The sequence below is a fragment of the Cydia pomonella genome, unplaced genomic scaffold (assembly GCF_033807575.1).
Source record: "Cydia pomonella isolate Wapato2018A unplaced genomic scaffold, ilCydPomo1 PGA_scaffold_72, whole genome shotgun sequence".
Classification (NCBI taxonomy): domain Eukaryota; kingdom Metazoa; phylum Arthropoda; class Insecta; order Lepidoptera; family Tortricidae; genus Cydia; species Cydia pomonella.
The window spans coordinates 17,464-38,759 of record NW_026907905.1 but is presented as its reverse complement, the minus strand read 5'-3'; the positions used below and the strand labels follow the sequence as shown (position 1 = coordinate 38,759).

General features: G+C 37.3%; 2 protein-coding genes across 2 annotated transcripts; both read left to right on the top strand.

Moving 5' to 3' along the window:
- The first annotated feature begins 6,287 nt into the window (after positions 1 to 6,287).
- LOC133534227 (uncharacterized) lies at positions 6,288 to 10,963 on the top strand. Its single transcript, XM_061873321.1, has one exon. The coding sequence runs from the start codon at positions 7,236 to 7,238 to the stop codon at positions 10,854 to 10,856; it is 3,621 nt and encodes a 1,206-aa protein (XP_061729305.1). The 5' UTR covers positions 6,288 to 7,235; the 3' UTR covers positions 10,857 to 10,963.
- Positions 10,964 to 12,991: 2,028 nt separating this feature from the next.
- On the top strand, positions 12,992 to 14,806 carry LOC133534224 (uncharacterized; the record flags this gene model as incomplete). The annotated part of the gene is made up of 3 exons (XM_061873317.1): positions 12,992 to 13,036; positions 13,763 to 14,345; positions 14,705 to 14,806. Coding segments are annotated over exons 1-3 (730 nt in total), but the record flags the coding sequence as incomplete, so codon positions are not given.
- Between the last annotated feature and the right edge of the window lie 6,490 nt (positions 14,807 to 21,296).

The window sequence follows — 21,296 nt, the reverse complement described above, 5'->3', positions numbered from 1 at the left end:
AGAATCTATTTACAACTCGACCACACTCCTTTTTTTATGCTAATTGGACATTCAACAGACTTGTCAAATCAGGCTCCCACTTCGAACCGTCAAATCCAAAACAAGTGATGTGATATTCAAGGCACCTTTTCCCGCAAAATACCGTAAAACTAAGTTATTCAGAACCATATTTTATATTAAACATTGATACTTTCTGAGCAGCAAAAAACATATAACAATCTACAAGATATGACCAACGATATATTTTTCTGGAAATCTATTTTAATTTACACAACTATATTTCTTTCAGTTAGATCGGTATTACTTCTGCAAAAATATGGAACTTTACAATCATTCTCACAAGACACTATAAAATGATTTGGTTTTCTTGCTTTTTGCAATTTCATAAAACTATGCCTCAATTTCTAAAAACAATAAGCCTAAATTCCGCCTAGATTCCTACCATTACCCCCCTCTGCGGAGGCAGTGCGAGGCAAGTCGTATTGCTAGACGGACCTGTGCTGCATTGCACGCGCGAGCAAGCGATATTCTATTTCGAACGCATAGCTCTGCGCGCTCGATCTTTTGCAGTGGGTGGTGCGGTGAGGGGTATAAAGCTCCGCCCACACGCGCGAGGTCATTGGCGTCGAGTGCAGCCTTAACACTACGATATTTCACGGCAATATTAAAATGAATCAAGAAAGATATCGAACTTCCTTATATGACATCTGATTCTAATTGTGATTATGATTCTTGGGATCATAGTGTAGCTCCAGTCTGCATTTCAATCCGATTAAATCTGATAAACAAGCTAACAAGCTGAGGTGTCCCGATCAATTATTATCAATAATTATTTGGCTTATGATTAATCTCTTCCTTTTAAAGGTTTAATGGTCTGAGCTTTTGCATACTAAAATAATTAATAATAAAGTCCTTTTTATTGTTTCTAAAGATGATATTATACAAAATAGATGATATTATATCTGAATTACTTCTGTCATTACATTTATTAAAATAACACAATACTTGAGAAATTCTGATCTTATTCAGAAATGTATCCACCATGGTCTTCTACCGCCTTTGTAATTATTACTATGAGTATGAAGGTTGAAGGTACTTAATATGTACATCTACGACGAGTAGACTCGATTGAGTTGGCGACATCAATTAACATCTACTGCTCGATTCCACTTTCATTTAACAAAATTAAAATAGTTTTGCATGGCTAGTGACTATTCTTTAAATTATCTACCACTCCCTTACCTGTTTTTGTTGGAATAAAATACATAATAAAGAAACCACTAGCCCATTCAATTAGTATGCAATTCATTTGAAGTCTTCTCAATAATAATATATTTTAATATTTTTAACCCTAGGTTTGGGTCATCGCATGTACATGACATAGATACATACACAATTCAGAAGTTAAGTTAATATTTATCTAATTAGTTTATATCAAATCGCTAATCTGTGACTGTCCACACTATGAATCAATGGTTGAATAATAATAGGAAGTCCTTATACCTATAGGGTATGGCTTAGGTGCAAACATTATTATAATAGCCTGGTGGCTTATAGTAAACAGTTTTGCGTTTGCAATTTACTGTTATACAAGTTGATATTTATTGATTCTCTGATGACAATCTCTAGATTGGAATGTTAATTGGGATTGAATCAAGATACTGTGCTGAGTTACATGAACAGAAAATGTAAGTGAATATTATTTAAACATAATATTTATATTCGGCAGTTCTTTATTCGTTTACAATCCTTTTAACCGTTTATTTTTTAGGACAGCAATATCATGCATGCCAACTGTTAAATCTAGCGAGAGCCCCATATTGGCAGTTTGCTGGTGCCATTGGAGTGGCTGCGCGATTCTGATTGGGTCTCAATGATGGTCCTGGTCCTTTGAGTTTGGGTAGCCATGTACATATTATGACATCAAATTGTAATCTGATTTCAAGTGCCTCCTGCATTTTCATTAAGGCACGTTACAGGTTACTACATCTAAATGATACCTATAACTTCTAAGAAACCAACCCGTACCAATACCTTACAACTGTAACAACAAACAACAATGAGGCAAGACATTCCTTAACATCTCTTATGTTATGAGTGGTTCTAGTCCTTCAAACGAAGTGAAAGGGTTGATTTCGAATTTTGAATTACACGCAATGCGAATGCTTCTGATTTTAGCTTAGTGAAGATATGGATGCGCAAAACATACGATTATAATAGCCTAGTTTGGTTGTTTGGAAGATGTCGCTCTTCAGCGATAAGACCGCTTGTTGTGCACCATAGTTTGAGTTATGTGCTTAATCTGTATGTTATTTTCGTTTTTATATTGGTGAGCAACAAAGAATATTTGTACTGTATTATTTTATTAATCTTGATAAAATAAATTTTGTTTCATTCTAAGAGAATATTTATGGATCATATAAGTATATCGAACGAATGTTAAATCTGGTTCCTACCTAATACGTTAAACATGATACATTCGTTTTCTAAAAAGACACGCAGTATAAATTGTTTCCATCCACCACGCACACTTGCGCACACGACGAGTCAAATCAGGGCTGAGCTGATAATTTGTGATAAAGCGGATATTCTGCAAGCAATGCGTGTTATACAAAAGCATCATTCATAAGAGATTATGGTCCTTTTCACAAAATGTTATAAACACCAATATAACTAGATCCCGAAGTTACAGAAAATATACCAAATCGGGGGCCAGACCTAAACTGGTTTGTAAGCAACAACAGTCGGCAAGGCATTATATCACTATCCGCATGATAAATAAACTTTAAATTTGATACTATTAACTATAACAACTATTCCGCCAAACAGAACAATGAATGAGAGATTTTGATTCTTATTATTTTAATATTAAAATGTTAATTATTTTGTTAATGAATTGTTGATCAACAGCATGATTTGAATCTGTGATAAAGTCGCTGTTTGAAAGGATGTATCCTGGGTCACAACACAAATTGACCAGCAAATTTTAATTCAAAATGTCGTAAATGTTTATTAGTGCATGATTTTATTTAATTTATATCAAAGATTGGTCAGGCAACTAAATCTAAACACGTAGGTAAAGTACCTTGTCCCCTACATAATCAAATATAAATATCAAAATTAACATAACGTATAGGTACCTAAATATAGATTATAGTTAAACCTCTTGTTTAACTTAAACTTAGGTTTGAGCAGTTTGACCTGTTAGGTATGAGCAGGTATGGTAATGGCACCATTCATTAGACATTTAAGAGAACAATTGGATAATTGCTGACACTTCACCGATAATTGAAAAATTTCTACCGCTTTGGGCGTTAAAATTTGAGTTGAATGTCCTTTCACCTTTTATTATTTTCGACATGTTTAATGAAATATGTAGTTAGGTACTTGGTTTCAATATAATGAAATGTGAGACTTAAGAGTTCTAAGGCTCTTGTTGAAGGTAAAATGTTACTAAGTCAGTGTTTAAAAACTGATGATAAATACTTGTTTTATAGGATTTATAGTAAACACGAATTACGAATGTTTACTGAGACTTACCTGATTCATAAATGATTACTGATTACCTTTTATTATTCAGTAGAGATAACTATATTTTCTGATGTGACAATCTTTGCCACTCTCTCATTCTTTTAACATAGAAATGTTGAATCTGTTTAGTAACGTCACATATAATCATGAGCGTAAAAGTAAAATCTTGAGCGTTGCGAGTGTTTCAAGGCACGTGAGTTGAAAACAAACTTTGCTGCTCTGGTAAAACATAAACATTTTTATCACATCAATTATTGTCAAATACTGGTTCTAAAACATAAAAATTTAAATATTTATATCATTCAAAACCATAACATGAAATTCCATTCCATTCCACTGCTTATAGCTGCTATAGGGCTAATAAACACACTGTTTTCAAAGATTAAAGAGAGCTTTTTAATTCAGACTACCCTTTGTCGCAAAATATTAATAATCGTGAAAGTATGTATTTATATATCTGCTTTTTATAAACTATATTATGATACCTACTGACACTTGCAATCTCTTGTATATCAAAGAGCAAGAATGTTCAGTTAAAATGTATGTAGGTACTCACTCAATTGCCTATGTGCTCAGGTGAACCACTAACATTCGCCTGCTGAATACCTTTTTGGTAGAAATAATATAAATATGGGCTTCATGGTTGAAATAAAACATTAAATTGAATTAAATAAACCAAATATTGTAGCTCTTTAGTTGTACGCGCGTAAATAAATTGACTTTTCATATGTTAGAGATAAATATATGTTACTTTTGATGATGATAACAGTGCATGTGAATAAAAATTCCCAGCATGCTCCACCATGTCGTCAAGCTCACCATACTTATTAACCTATCGAATGAGCTAATGGTTTTACGGATACTGGAAAGCGATATGTAAATGTACTACATACCTATACGAGGCCTGGATGTTAGTGAGATGACGATATGAGTTGTGCTGGTGTCCGACTTTATTACCTACATATAACATGAGTATCACATGATTATCCACCTGGTTTCTTGAGCTTAATAGTCGCCTCCAAACCTCCCCTTATAGCGACCCCTTTCCTCACACAAAGTTTACCTTAAGTTCATATTAGCCTCACTGGATCACTGTTCACTCTGAGTACTGATAACGTTGGTCACAATATACTAGAGACACATCATTATTCTAATAACACCATAAGAACGTTCTTGACTTGATCTAAAAGCAAATATCACTGCCGCGTCGATCTGTTCGCACACAACCTCCTTTTTCCTACTGTCGTTCTCATCTACCCTCTCACCTTCCCTCAAAAAATCCCAATAACCTCGAAGCGGTTACTTAAGTTAAACTTGACTACTAGCGCCATCTACTCCATGACGTTGGCAAATATTAGCGGGTTCGCAATACGTTGGCGACACAATCACAGACTACCCGAAACCCGAGACGGTACAGGACTTACGCCGTTTTCTAGGTATGGTTAACTTTTATCGGGCTCACTTACCAAACGCAGCATCATACCAAGCAGAGCTCAACAAGTATCTGCATAACAGCAAGAAGCGGGACAAAACCAAGATCGCATGGACAGCAGAGTCGACTGAGGCGTTTGAGAAATGTAAGCAAAGCTTAAAAAACGCGGCTACATTGTCTCACCCTCACGTTGATGCTCCCATGGCGCTGATGTCAGATGCATCAGACCGAGCAGTTGGTGCAGTTCTACAGATACAGGTAGGAGACTCATGGAAACCTTTAGGATATTTCTCTAAAAAACTGACGGACGCACAGCAGAAGTACAGTACTTACGACAGAGAGCTGTTAGGAATTTTTCTCGGAGTTCGTTATTTTAGAAAAATGTTTGAAGGGCAACCTTTAATCATTTTTACAGATCACAAACCTCTCATTTATGCATTCAAAAGCGGAGATAACAACAAGGAAACGCCTCGTAGGGCAAGGCAGTTGTTATTTATTAGCGAATTTACAACAGATATTCGATATGTAGAGGGTAAGAATAATATTCCGGCAGATTGTTTATCGCGAATAGAAACGGTTTCCTGTCCCACGATTCTCGACTACGGTGCAGTTGCTGACGCACAGCAACGTGACAACTTCATTTCCAACGAAGCGCTCGGCGAAAACAACAGCTCACATTTCAGAAAGGTATTTTTGCCCACTCGCGATAAGGCAATCTATTGCGAAACTTCAACTAGCAATATTAGACCTTATTTGCCTACTGACTTTAGGAAAGTAGCATTCGAGTCAGTACACAACCTTAGCCATCCAGGAATAAGGACTACAAGGAAAATGATCACTAGTAGGTTCTTCTGGCCAGGTATGAATCGTGATATAGGAATTTGGGCGAAATGCACATGCACATGTAACAAGGCACACCTTGTCAGAGTTTAATGAGTATCCACCCGTCGATAGGTTCGAACACATTAACGTGGATATAGTAGGACCTTTACCCACTACGGAGGAGGGGTATAGGTGTCTACGACAACAAGTGACCGCGCGGGGCGCGGGCGCGCGGGGTACGGACCCCACCACACTCCATTAGCTCCAGCGGCCGCCACAACGCCGCACGCGTCTTACATACCTATTACTCGCGAATACCAATTTTGTATCAGTTTCGGATATTAAATCCATATTAAGTATACATCAAGATCTTTTACTTGCACCATAATCGCCTGCAAGTTTTTGGCGACCGTGACAGGACGAGTTACCTCAACAGACCTGCGCGTACGCGACTTAGCAACAAGGAAGGCAGAACGTTCGAGAAGCGCGAACAAAGAAACTGCAGCGCGTAACCTTTGGACTGCATGCCACGCGTGTTTCCACGGCGATCTACTTCCAGGGGAGTGCCCAATTCTTATACTTTACCTCTTTACCTTACCTAGTTTTGATTTTTGTGCTTAGTGTACTTTATTCTAAAAGAAAATAAAATCGTCATTTATTAATTTCTTAAAATTCCGGTAATCATCTTTCTTATCTTTTGTGCATTCTTCGCCTATGTTGCTACGCGCCTTTACATAATACAACATTAAAAATTACTCGGAAAAGTAAAACATTTTAAGCCTAAAAGCAATTTATCCGTTGGCCTGCTGGAGCTAATCAACCTTAATCTATAAGTCATAAAGTGCTAATTGCATCGCATCTTGAGTTTGCACTGCTTAAAAATAAAATTTATCTTAAGTTGTTTACGTAAAAATAATAAGTGCTTGTGCACCGAACACGCCTTTGTTCACGCTTTCTTTATACAAAGCATTCCTTAATCATTATTTCGCTTAGCTATTTCATAAAGGCAATTCCTTTAAGTAACTCTAAATTAGTAAAATTAATTTGTTACAATTTTATAATTATTTTCTCACATTATTAAACATAGTGTTTATTCCTCAAAGGTCCAAACAATTAGATACCTTATATATTTGCATTATAGCTCATTTCGATTCGGGCCGACATTTCCAGGATAAATCCTTCGGACTGACTGCGCTCGCGTCGGCTGTGCCTAGCAACTCTCTGCAGTGCCGACCTACTTCGCGTCAGCTGTTCGAGCGAGACTTGACCTACTTTCGCGCGGCGTCCCCGCGCACCTGGAACTCCTGCCTGGTTTGATGCACAGTTTTCTTGTCTTGTTTATTGATTGCCCTTCACTAGATCTCGTTTATTACCGTTTTTGTTGGGTCATTATTTATCCATTTCAACTTCAGTGTCTCGCGTAAGAAATAAATTAATATAAATTTACATAATGTCTCCAACCGGAACCCCTCAAGGCGGTGTAGATATTGAAAATGAATTAAAGCTTAAAGATTTAATTAAACAACGCGGTTCAATTAGAGGTAGATTGACACATTTTGAACAATTTATTGAAGAGTTGAAAGGGATAAAAACTGACCAAATTTCCGAAGCGCAATTTAATGAATTGAATTTGCGAAGCGTAAAAATTGAAGCATTATTCTGTGATTTTGAAAATTGTCAAAGTCAAATAGAACTATTTCATCCTAACGTGGATGAACAAATTCAAGAAAGAGAGAAAACTGAAAGCCGGTTTTACAGTGGTATTGCCTGTGCTCAAACATTATTAAAATTACGACCCATAAATAATGAGGATAAGCAAAGTTCGCACAGTAGTTGCTCGCGTCAGGATAATGTAAACGTAAAGTTACCAGTTATCAAATTACCGATATTTGATGGTAATTATTTTTTATGGCTGGAATTCCGCGATACGTTCGAGTCATTAATAAATAATAATGAAACTATCCCTGACATAAACAAATTCCATTATTTACGATCGTCCTTAGAAGGGAGCGCGGCACTTGTAATCAAGTCCATTGAATTTTCGTCACAAAATTACAAGGTTGCATGGGATTTGTTATGTCAGAGGTATAATAATAAGAAAATTCTTATTAATAACCACCTGAAGGCTCTCTTTAAAATAGAACCCTTAACCAGAGAATCTCATAAATCTTTAAGATACTTAATTGACCTTGTGACAAAAAACTTGAGGGCACTGACTACACTTGGTCAGCCAGTTGACCAATGGGATACGCTGATTATATTTATGGTGTCCAGTAAACTGGACTCGACCACCAGTGGTAAGTGGGAGGAGCATAGAAATAATCTCTCCGATTTGCCACTGTTGGATGAATTTATCGAGTTTCTCCGCAATCGAGCGGACATTTTAGAAACTACATTAGCTAATAGACATGAAAAAAGCGTCTCTCATATTCATAAAGATAGTCAACCGAAAAGTGAACATAAGGGCTCATTCACGCTGAATGAACATAAAGGCTCATTTACACATAGTAAATTTTCAAAAAGTTTCCTCACGTCCAGTGCTTCTAAACCAGCAGGTTTCTCGTGTCCAATGTGTAGTCAGGGTCACAGAATCATAGACTGCGAATCATTCAAATCTTTACCGATCGAAAACAAGTGGAGCGAAGCCTTAAAGTTAAAACTTTGCACCAACTGTTTACGACGCGGACATGAAGCACGTAATTGTAAATTAGGAGAATGTAGATTATGTCATAAGAAGCATAATACATTACTACATAAAGAAAATAACGTAACTCAACCCTTGCCTGTGACGACACCCACGGTTGGATCATCAAATGACCTTGAAGTAGTCAACCAACCGCATAGGGCTTTATCAGTCCGTTCAGGTAGGCAGGTTATGCTTGGTACCGCTTTAGTTAAGGTATCCAATCCCAATACAAATGTAGATTATGTAGCTCGCGCTGTCCTTGATGCAGGCAGCCAATCTTGCTTTATTACTGAAGACCTAAAAAACAAACTTGGATTAGGGAATCCTGAACCCGATTCTTTAGACATATCGGGCATAAAAAATATTAAACTCTCAGTATCCGATCAATGCGACGTAAATGTCAGTTCCCTGTCCAATCAGTTCCAAGTGACGTTAAACTGCTTAGTCATATCTGAAATTACAGATCAGCTGCCTAACTTGCCAGTAGACCTTACTCAACTAAACTTACCAAAAAATATTCAGCTCGCTGATCCTGAATTTCATCAAGTTTCTGATGTTGATATGTTGCTAGGTGCTGAAATATTTTACGAAATATTAGGTTCTGAGAAAATATCTCTGGGCACAAATATGCCCATTCTTGTAAATACAGAGTTCGGCTGGATCGTAGCAGGTCGTTTAAGTCCAACTCATTGCCCTAAGCTTAAAGCCCCACAGAAGATTAATTGCTTTTTTACAAAGGAAATCAGTGAAAAATTAACCAGGTTCTGGAACCTTGAAGAACTTCCTGAAGCCAAAGCTCCCTTGTCAGCTGACGAGGAGTTTTGTGAAGAGCACTTTAAAGCTCATACTTACCGTTTACCAGACGGCAGGTTTACATTTCAGATGCCACTGAAAGGGACACCTGAAATGTTACTAGGCGACTCTTACCGAGGAGCTGCCAAACGATTTTATACCTTAGAGAAAAAGTTAAATAACAATCCTAATTTGAAAAAACAATATAGTGATTTTATACATGAATATGAGTCTTTAGGTCATCTCACACGAATCGATAAGCCGAAATTCGGTTATTACCTAGCACATTTCTGCGTTTTAAGAGAAAATAGTGAAAGTACCAAATTAAGGGTAGTCTTTGATGGTAGCATGAAAAGCGCCTCTTTAAAGAGCCTAAACGACATACAATATGTAGGCCCTGTGGTGCAAGACGATCTTTTCAATATTTTGATCAGGTTCCGTCAACATAGATATGTTTTTACGGCAGATATAGAAAAATGTTATCGCCAAATCCTAATTCATGATTCGCAACGAAATTTACAGTTAATATTATGGCGCGAAGATGACACAAAGCCTTTGCAAGTGCTTCAATTAAATACTGTCTCCTACGGCACGGCCTCAGCACCGTTCTTAAGCACGCGGTGCCTTTTACAGCTCGCCTTAGAATGCCCGGATCCTTTAGTATCTGAAGTCATTAAAAGTGATTGCTATATGGATGATATCTTAACAGGTGCAGATAGTAAAGAAACTTTGTTTCACATACTCAACGGAGTAGTAGGCACACTTAATTCGGCATGTTTTCCAGTGCATAAATTCCGTAGCAACTGTCCTGAAATATTTAAGGATTCAGCAGTATCTGATAATCTAAACCTAAGTAAACAGTCCAGTGTGTTAGGTGTACAGTGGACACCAAATATTGACAATCTTACCTTTGCGATAGAACCAATTCCTAAAGATGAAATAGTTACAAAGAGAACCATCTTATCTAACACTTGTAAGATATTTGATCCTCTTGGGCTCCTAAGTGCTTGCACTATAACACTTAAAATCTTACTTCAAAGACTGTGGTCTATCAAGTTGACTTGGGATGAGGAGGTACCCGCGGACATTAAGAAAACGTGGCTAAAATTACATAACGACTTGCATGCTTTACTCTCAGTTTCTGTACCTAGACATGTACGATGCTCGTCTCCTGTCGCTTGTGCGATCCATTGTTTTGTAGACGCGTCTAAAGACGCTTACGCGGCGTGCGTATACGTACGCACCACGGATAGTTCAAACGTCATAACTGTCAGATTGCTTTGCGCCAAAACACGAGTCTGTCCCCTTAAAGTTCAGACTATACCGAAACTTGAATTGGCAGCAGCCTTACTGGGCGCGCGACTCGTTTCCAAGGTCAGCGGAGCTCTCCGTTGCTCCATACAGGAAAAGGTTTTCTGGTCCGACTCAACTGTAGCACTTGCCTGGATAAAAACAAGCCCTAAAATACTTAAAACATTCGTGTGTAACAGAGTGAATGAGATTCGTGAGCTTACCTCTAGAGACTCGTGGCGTCATGTGCCTACTGATAAAAATCCCGCTGACCTGGCCTCGAGAGGAGTAGCTCCAAGTTAGGGAATGCTAACCGGTTAACCGGTTAACCGGTTACCCGGTTACCCGGTAATTTGACCAATATTACAGTCGGTAAAATACCGGTAATATCCAGCCGTAACCGGGAATTTACCGAACGTTGTATAGGCAAATAAAAATGTAAAAACCTGTTGAATTAGCCCATCTATGTCTTCGTACTTACAAAAAAAAAACAATTACTACGGTTTACGATTACGAAGAGACACTTAAAATACTTACTTTTCTGCATCTTATGATTTCGTCGGAGTAGGAACTATTTAGGAAGCAATGTTTTTGAGTGGTCGCTAATCCCTCGCCCTTTCCCTTCTCGCCACCCCTACCCGACCCGCCTTACTATGTTCAGTGTCCTTTGTTTTAGTCTGTAGTGTCCGACAAGTGTAGAATGCGAAAGAACATTTTCTACCGCTGGTTACTTGTGTTCAAGATATCGTTCACGAATGTCTAAGCAACATTCTAATTAATCGCCTAGATATTAAACAAACGCAATTATTTTATATATGTATAATTAACAGAATGATCTGATGATGACATGTTCCTGATTCCAACTCCTATCTTAAGAGCCCGGTAACGATTTTAGAGCAAACATTTTAAATTGATAGATTTAGTCGTTGGAATTGTACACCGTCCGTGCGTCCCCGGTAATAGGTAACGAGAAGGGATAGTTTTTAAAAATTCATATAAATTATGGTAGTAAATTATACAAAATGATGTATAAGAACAGTTTCAGCAAATGTTGTAGATTGTTTAAGTATCAAAATTACGTTGAAATTAAGTCAATTTTCAGAGAAATTGTCACTTGTTTTGAAGTTATTTCTGGAGAAAATTGATTTCGTCTAACTTTCATTTACACTACTTCAAATTTATAGTAACAAAAATGTAGTTTATTAAAGTTGAAGTACAGGATATGTGTAATACAAAATTACCATTTTTAGCAGTCCAAACTTAACGAAATTTACAAATAAGATCGACAAAATCACTGCTTTTCGCGCGTTTACCTAAACGTTCATCAGAAAAAAAAAACATTACTAATTACGTGAGTCTGTTTAAAAAAATATATTTATTATAATGAAAGATAACAAGACGTGCTAAAAGAAACCAATACTTGTCATTTTTAATAGTTAACAAAAGGTGTACAATTTCATGCGCTTAATCTATCAATTTGACATTTTTGCGACTAAAATCGATAACGGCCTCTTAAAGTGCAATTTTAAAGTAAATTCTTGCTGTTAAATTTTTTTTTCTTATATTTACTAGATTTTAATGAATGTTGATTACGGTTTCAGTTACTTTAATAACAATATTATATTGATAGATGTGTAAATGCAAACTTGTATGACATTTAAATGACGACTGTCACTCTTTAGTTATAATTTTTGTTACCCTTTGATTACTGCGATTTTTAAAGAATTAAAAAAGTTTGATGTTGCTTATTTAATGTACAAGTTCATTTCGCTTTGAAATGATACATGTTTGATTTTTTATTTAATATGATTAGTAAATATATCTTGTTTAATGTTTATGGTTTATTTTCATTATTTTGTTTTCTCGATGTTTCTATAACGTGCTGTTGATTACTTTTAAAGGTTACTGACGAAAATAATGCAAAATCAATGTTTTTTATTTCATAAACGTATAACCGGTAATTTACCGATTAACCGGTTAGTGGGACCTCGCATCGGTAAATTACCGGTAATGAAAAACGCCCGGTTATTGCATTCCCTACTCCAAGTCTCCTTGTTGAGTCATCTTTGTGGTGGGAAGGTCCAGTTTTCCTGAAACATGACGAATCTCAATGGCCGCAAAACACCACCACTGAGACGGTTTTACCTGAAATAAAAGTGTTACAATCAAAATCAAATATAAATCAAAACAATGAAACTAATAATTTGATTGACATAAAAAAGTATTCAAGTTTATTACGCTTAAAAAGAATAATTGCCTATGTACAAAGATTTATAAGTAATTGTAAAATCATAGAAAAACATAATCGATCAGTTGGACCCCTTAAAGAAAACGAACTTAGTTCAGCCTTAACTTACCTTATAAAAATAGCCCAGTCAGAATCATTTAAAAACGAACTTAAATTAATAAAAAACAATAAAAAACTTACCTCGTCCCATATGTTACAGCTGTGTCCGTTCCTTGATGACGTCGGCTTGCTGAGAGTAGGTGGTCGGCTCAATAATAGTGAATATAGCTATGATAAAAAACATCCAGTTTTACTACATGCTAAACATTACTTAACGAAATTGTTGATGCGGGCCGAGCATCTACGCTTACTGCATGCTGGCCTTCAGCTACTCCTGGCAAGCTTCAAGGACCAGTTTTGGCCCCTGGGAGGTAGAACGTTGGCACGAAGCATATATCACCGCTGCGTAATATGCACTCGTCTTAGAGCCGAAGCCATGAAGCCGCTAATGGGCCAACTACCAACTAGTCGAATCACACCTAGCTATCCTTTTGCTATAACGGGAACAGATTTCTGTGGTCCATTTCCAATTTCAAGCAAAATAGGACGCGGATATCGAATTAGCAAATGCTATATTTGTATATTTATTTGTTTTTGGACTAAGGCAGTTCATTTAGTAACCGTTAGTGACCTTAGTGCTAAAGCATTCATTTCTTGCCTTCGCAGATTCATTTCGCGTAGAGGAAGACCCAGTCAAATTTATTGCGATAACGGTACTAATTTTGTTGGTGCAAACAATGAACTGGGACAAGCATTACAGGCAGGCATGAGGTCCATATATAATTACACAGCCGAAGAGCGCATTCAGTTCATTTTTAATCCCCCTTATTCCCCCACTTTCGGCGGACTGTGGGAGGCCAACGTGAAATGCTTAAAATATCATTTAAAAAGAACAATAGGTAACTCTTGCTTAACGTTTCAGGAGTTAAGTACCCTTTGCACGGAAGTTGAAGCGGTCCTTAACTCCCGACCCCTGACCTCTCTTACATGTAACCCCAGCGACCTTTCTCCATTCTCTCCAGGGCACTTCCTCATCGGGCGTCCTTTGACTTCGCTGGCGTCCCCTCCTGCTGCATCCGGAAAGGGCATAAAGACGCGCTATCAGCTGCTCGAGTCGCTGCGTGACAGTTTTGCTAAGAGGTGGAAAAACGAGTACCTCTCAGAGCTACAAAAACGAACAAAATGGAGGCATCCCTACAGAGATCTTAAGGAAGGCGCTATGGTAGTGTTCAAAGAGGATAACCTACCTCCCATGAGATGGAAACTAGCACGAGTCCATCGACTATACTACGGCAAGGACGGAATCGCCAGGGTTGGCGATTTTAGAACCATTAGAGGGATCGAACGACGGGCACTGAACAAGGTGTGCCCCCTCCCTGATGACAATGATGAGATGTTGGAAGAAGCTTCAGCGCCAGCCAGTACTAACGACCCTTCAGCTTCCTCCAACGGCCCCCCAGCATGTCTACGACAACAAGTGACCGCGCGGGGCGCGGGCGCGCGGGGTACGGACCCCACCACACTCCATTAGCTCCAGCGGCCGCCACAACGCCGCACGCGTCTTACATACCTATTACTCGCGAATACCAATTTTGTATCAGTTTCGGATATTAAATCCATATTAAGTATACATCAAGATCTTTTACTTGCACCATAATCGCCTGCAATAGGTATTGTGTTACCGTCATAGACAGGAAAACGCGTTGGCCGGAAGCTTTTCCCGTCAAAGAGATCACCGCAGAGAGTGTTGCGAAAGCCATTTACGACGGTTGGATAACTCGTTATGGGTGCCCACTCAAGCTGACCAGCGATCAGGGTAGACAATTTGAGAGCAATTTATTCAATAATTTACTCAAAATTTTAGGTATCAAAAGATTAAGAACAACGCCCTACCACCCGCAGAGCAACGGATTGGTGGAGAGGTTTCACAGGTCCATGAAAAGCTCGCTTAAGGCAAGCTTAGACTGTAAGTCATGGGTTGTCGCGAACGTATTGCGAACCAGCTAATATTTGCCACCGTCATGGAGTAGATGGCGCTAGTAGTCACGTTTAATTTAAGTAACCGCTTCTAGGTTATTGAGATTTTTTGAGGGAAGTTGAGAGGGTAGATGAGAACGACAGTAGGAAAAAGGAGGTTGTGTGCGAACAAATCGACGCGGCAGTGATATTTGCTTTTAGATCAAGTCAAGGACGTTCTTATGGTGTTAATAGAATAATGATGTGTCTCTTGTTGATTGTGACCAACGTTATCAGTACTCAGAGTGAACAGTGATCCAGTGAGGCTAATATGAACTTAAGGTAAACTTTGTGTGAGGAAAGGGGTCGCTATAAGGGGAGGTTTGGAGGCGACTATTAAGCTCAAGAAACCAGGTTGGATAATCATATGAAACTCATTTACATGCAGGTAATAAAGTCGGACACCAGCACAACTCATATCGTCATCTCACTAACGTCCAGGCCTCGTATAGGTATGTAGTATATTTACATATCGCTTTCCAGTATCCGTAAAACCATTAGCTCATTCAATTAGTATGCCTTTCATTTGAAGTCTTCTCAATAATAATATATTTTAATATTTTTAACCCTAGGTTTGGGTCATCGCATTTACATGACATAGATACAGACACAATTCAGAAGTTAAGTTAATATTTATCTAATTAGTTTATATCAAATCGCTAATCTGTGACTGTCCACACTATGAATCAATGGTTGAATAATAATAGGAAGTCCTTATACCTATAGGGTATGGCTTAGGTGCAAACATATTATAATAGCCTGGTGGCTTATACTAAACAGTTTTGCCTTTGCAATTTACTGTTATACAAGTTGATATTTACTGATTCTCTGATGACAATCTCTAGATTGGAATGTTAATTGGGATTGAATCAAGATACTGTGCTGAGTTACATGAACAGAAAAAGTAAGTGAATATTATTTAAACATAATATATTCGGCAGTTCTTTATTCGTTTACAATCCTTTTAACCGTTTATTTTTCAGGACAGAAATATCATGCATGCCAACTGTTAAATCTAGCGAGCCCCATTATTGGCATGCCAGCAGGTTGCTGGTGCCATTGGAGTGGCCGCGCCGTTCTGATTGGGTCTCAATGAGTTTGGGTAGCCATGTACATATTATGACATCAAATTGTAATCTGATTTCAAATGCCTCCTGCATTTTCACTGAGGCACGTTACAGGTTACTACACCTAAATGATACCAACTTGTAAGAAACCAACCCATAACAATTCCTTACAACTGTAACAACAAACAACAATGAGGCAAGTCATTCCTTAACATCTCTTATGTTATGAGTGATTCTAGTCCTTCAAACGAAGTGAAAGGGTTAAATTCGAATTTTGAATTACTTGCAATGCTTCTGATTTTAGCCTAGTGAAAATATGAATGCGCAAAACATACGATTATAATAGCCTAGTTTGGTTGTTTGGAAGATGTTGCTCTTCAGCGATAAGACCGCCTGTTGTGCACCATAGTTTGAGTTATGTGCGTAATTTGTATGTTATGTTCCTTTATTATTTTATTAATCATGATAAAATAAATTGAAAAATCTAAGAGAACATTTATGGATCATATAAGTATAACGAACGAATGTTGAATCTGGTTCCTACCTAATACGTTAAACATGATACATTCGTTTTCTAAAAAGACACGCAGTATAAATTATTTCCATACACCACACTTGCGCGCACGACGAGTCAAATCAGGGCTGAGCTGATAATTTGTGATAAAGCGGATATTCTGCAAGCAATGCGTGTTATACAAAAGCATCGTGATTCATAAGAGATTATGGTTCTTTTCACAAAATATTATATTACACCAATATAACTATATCCCGAAGTTACAGAAAATATACCAGACCGGAGGTCAGACCTAAACTGGTTAGTAAGCAACAACAGTCCGCCAGCCATAATATCAACTATCCGCATGATAAATAAACTTTAAATTTGGTACTAGGTACGAGTATTAACCATAACAACTGTTCCGCCAAACAGAACAATGAATGTGAGATTTTGATTCTTATTATTTTAATATTAAGATATTAATTATTTTGTTAAATTGTTGATCAACCGCATAATTTGAATCTGTAATGAACTCGCTGTTTGAAAGGATCCATTCTGTTTCACAACACAAATCGACCAGCAAATTTTAATTCAAAATGTTTATTAGTGCATGATTTTATTTAATTTATATCAAAGATTGGTCAGGCAACTAAATCTTAACACGTAAAGCACCTTGTCCCCTACATAATCAAACATAAATATCAAATTTAACGTAACATAATATACCTATATATATAGATTATAGTTAAACTTGTTCAATTTAAACATGTTAGGTATGAGCAGGTATGGTAATGGCACCAATTATAGGACTTGAAGATAACAATTGAATAATTGCTGACACTTCACTGACAATTGAATAAAAATCTACCGCTTTGGGCGTTAAAATTTGAGCTGAATGTCCTTTCACCCTTTATTATTTTCGACATGTTTAGTGAAATATTTAGTTAGGTACTTGGTTTCAATATAATGAAATGTGAGACTTAAGAGTTCTATGGCTCTTGTTGAAGGTAAAATGTTACTAAATAAGTCAGTGTTTAAAAACTGATGATAAATACTTGTTTTATAGAATTTATAGTAAACATACCAATACTGGTGCCACGTCCGTGGTGTCAACTATACCTAATTACCAATGTTTACTGATACCTACCTGATAAATGACTTACAGATACATGAATGATTACTGATTACCTTTTATTAGTAGGTAGAGGTAACTATATTTTCTGATGTGACAATCTTTGCCACTCCTCGAATGAGAGAATGAGAATTCTTTTAACATAGAAATGTTGAACCCGTTTAGTAACGTCACACATAACCATGAGCGTAGCGAGTGGTTAAAAAAGCAGAATCGTGAGCGTTCCGAGGGTTTCAAGTCACGTGAGTTGAAAACAAACTTTGCTGCTCTGGTGAAACACAAACATTTTTATCACATCAATCAGTGACAAATACTGGGTCTAAAATATAAAAAATATAAATGAATCCTTTTAAATATCAAAACCATCACTTGAAATTCCATTCCACTGCTTATTGCTGCTTTAGGGCTAATTAACACACTGTTTTCAAAGATTAAAGAGAGCCTTTTAATTCAGACTACCCTTTGTCGCAAAATATTAATAATCGTGAAAGTATGTATTTAGATATCTGCTTTTTATAAACTATATTATGATACCTACTGACACTTGCAATCTCTTGTATATTAAAGAGCAAGAATGTTCAGTTAAAATGTAGGTACTCAATTGCTTATGTGCTCAGGTGAACCACTAACATTCGCCTGCTGAATACCTTTTTGCAAGAAAAGGGTTACATAAATATGAGCTTCATGGTTGAAATAAAACATTAAATTGAATTAAATAAACCAAAAAATGCAGCTTTGTAGTTGTACGCGCGTAAATAAATTGACTTTTCATCTGTTAGAGAGAAACATATGTTACTTTTGATGATGACAACAGTACATGTGAATAAAAATTCCCAGCATGCTCCACCATGTCGTCAAGCTCACCATACTTATTAACCTATCGAATGAGCTAATGGTTTTACGGATACTGGAAAGCGATATGTAAATATACTACATACCTATACGAGGCCTGGACGTTAGTGAGATGACGATATGAGTTGTGCTGGTGTCCGACTTTATTACCTGCATGTAAATGAGTTTCATATGATTATCCAACCTGGTTTCTTGAGCTTAATAGTCGCCTCCAAACCTCCCCTTATAGCGACCCCTTTCCTCACACAAAGTTTACCTTAAGTTCATATTAGCCTCACTGGATCACTGTTCACTCTGAGTACTGATAACGTTGGTCACAATCAACAAGAGACACATCATTATTCTATTAACACCATAAGAAACATACTAACTTAACTTCTGAATTGTGTATGTATATATGTCATGTACATGCGATGACCCAAACCTAGGGTTAAAAATATTAAAATATATTATTATTGAGAAGACTTCAAATGAAAGGCATACTAATTGAATGGGCTAGTGGTTTCTTTATTATCTATTTTATTCGAACAAAAACAGGTAAGGGAGTGGTAGATAATTTAAAGAATAGTCACCCAGCCATGCATAACTATTTTAATTTTGTTAAATGAAAGTGGAATCGAGCAGTAGATGTCAACTCAATCGAGTCTACTCGTCGTAGATGTACATATTAAGTACCTTCAACCTTCATACTCATAGTAATAATTACAAAGGCGGTAGAAGACCATGGTGGATACATTTCTGAATAAGATCAGAATTTCTCAAGTATTGTGTTATTTTAATAAATGTAATGACAGAAGGAATTCAGATATAATATCATCTATGTTGTATAATATCATCTTTAGAAACAATAAAAAGAACTTTATTATTAATTATTTTAGTATGCAAAAGCTCAGACCATTAAACCTTTAAAAGGAAGAGATTAATCATAAGCCAAATAATTATTGATAATTATTGATCGGGACACCTCAGCTTGTTAGCTTATTTATCAGATTTAATCGAATTTAAATGCAGACTGGAGCTACACTATGATCCCAAGAATCATAATCACAATTAGAATCAGATGTCATATAAGGAAATTCGATATCTTTCTTGATTCATTTTAATATTGCCGTGAAATATCGTAGTGTTAAGGCTGCACTTGACGCCAATGACCTCGCGCGTGTGGGCGGAGCTTTATACCCCTCACCGCACCACCCGCTGCAAAAGATCGAGCGCGCAGAGCTATGCGTTCGAAATAGAATATCGCTTTCTCGCGCGTGCAATGCACCACAGGTCCGTCTAGCAATACGACTTGCCTCGCACTGCCTCCGCAGAGGGGGGTGATGGTAGGCATCTAGGCGGAATTTAGGCTTATTGTTTTTAGGAATTGAGGCATAGTTTTATGAAATTGCAAAAAGCAAGTAAACCAAATCATTTTATAGTGTCTTGTGAGAATGATTGTAAAGTTTCATATTTTTGCAGAAGTAATACCGATCTAACTGAAAGAAATATAGTTGTGTACTTTAAAATAGATTTCCAGGAAAATATATCGTTGGTCATATCTTGTAGATTGTTATATATTTTTTGCTGCTCAGAAAGTATCAATCTTTAATATAAAATATGGTTCTGAATAACTTAGTTTTACGGTATTTTGCGGGAAGAGGAGCCGTAATTGTTTTATGTACGACTCCTACAGTAGCAATAGTCACAAGACAGATTTATCAAAGTCTTATTCGTTGCCGTATCGTCATAACTCACTGGGGACACCTATCCTGTGTGGTTCTTCACCAGTGCACTCGAAGCCACTCTTTCCTTGGGCGGTGTATGCTAGCCTGTAATGTGGATTTATCTTTAATGTTATTCTGTTTACCCAACGCCGTGTGACCATACGTCCATCCCTACGCTTCCTTGGCTCTTCCTTTCTTGGTTCGGCCTCGATAGCCGAAGAAACTAAGAACGCTATGGGTCCAAACAGTGGATAACCTCGGTGATGTCGAGTTTGTCAAGAGTTGAAGCAGTTGTACCGTAGTAACGTTCAAGCATTCTTCGCCAGCATCATATTTCAAATGCATCTGTCCTATGATGGGTTTCAGTTTCAATGGTCTAGGTTTCGGACATGTAAAGAATATGATCGAGAAACCAAGGCGCCCGCATTAGTCTGATCCATGTTTTATGTTATTCCATATGCATATCCTGGCGAGTCGTTTCACCGCAGCTTTGGCCATATGAGCTCTTCTGATCACCTTTTAGTCGCAGATGCCATCGTCACTTATTTAAGATACCAAGTAAACCAACAACTTGCCTCAAGATCGTGCAATTCATTGATTCTCTTAATTTTACCAGGAAGATCGACATGCATCATCTTTGTCTCATTTCTATTGATCATAATGTATGGATCTGGATCCTGAAAATGGACTCATTACTGGCATACTCAATCTTTTGTAGCAGAACCGAAATTCATTTTCCACAGACACTTAACCTAATATAGTCATGTCATCTGCAAAACTGAGTTTATTGATTAGTTGGCCACCAACTTGGACATCACCCTCACAACCTTCCAATACTCATTGTCTATTCACAGATCTCAGTGTACAGTTGCACTCCTCGTTCAACTATAAAAGGATTACGTGTTGCGGTATCCCCATTTCTCATAACTCTGAACATTTTACTCCAGTTGAAGGAATCAAAAGCCTTTGCGAATGCAAAGTCAATAAAGCGCAAAGCCTTAAAGAGTATACAGACGCCGCACCCACTGTATTCTTTATTAATTGGCACACGTTGAGAATTTGCTACTGAGTACCCATCTATATGTCTCGCATGGTTGTTAAAGTTGTGAAGTGATTATTCGTGAATAAAAGAAACAGAGTGGGTCAATTTGATGGACACCGCAGTTAAAACACTGTGGTGTGGAAGG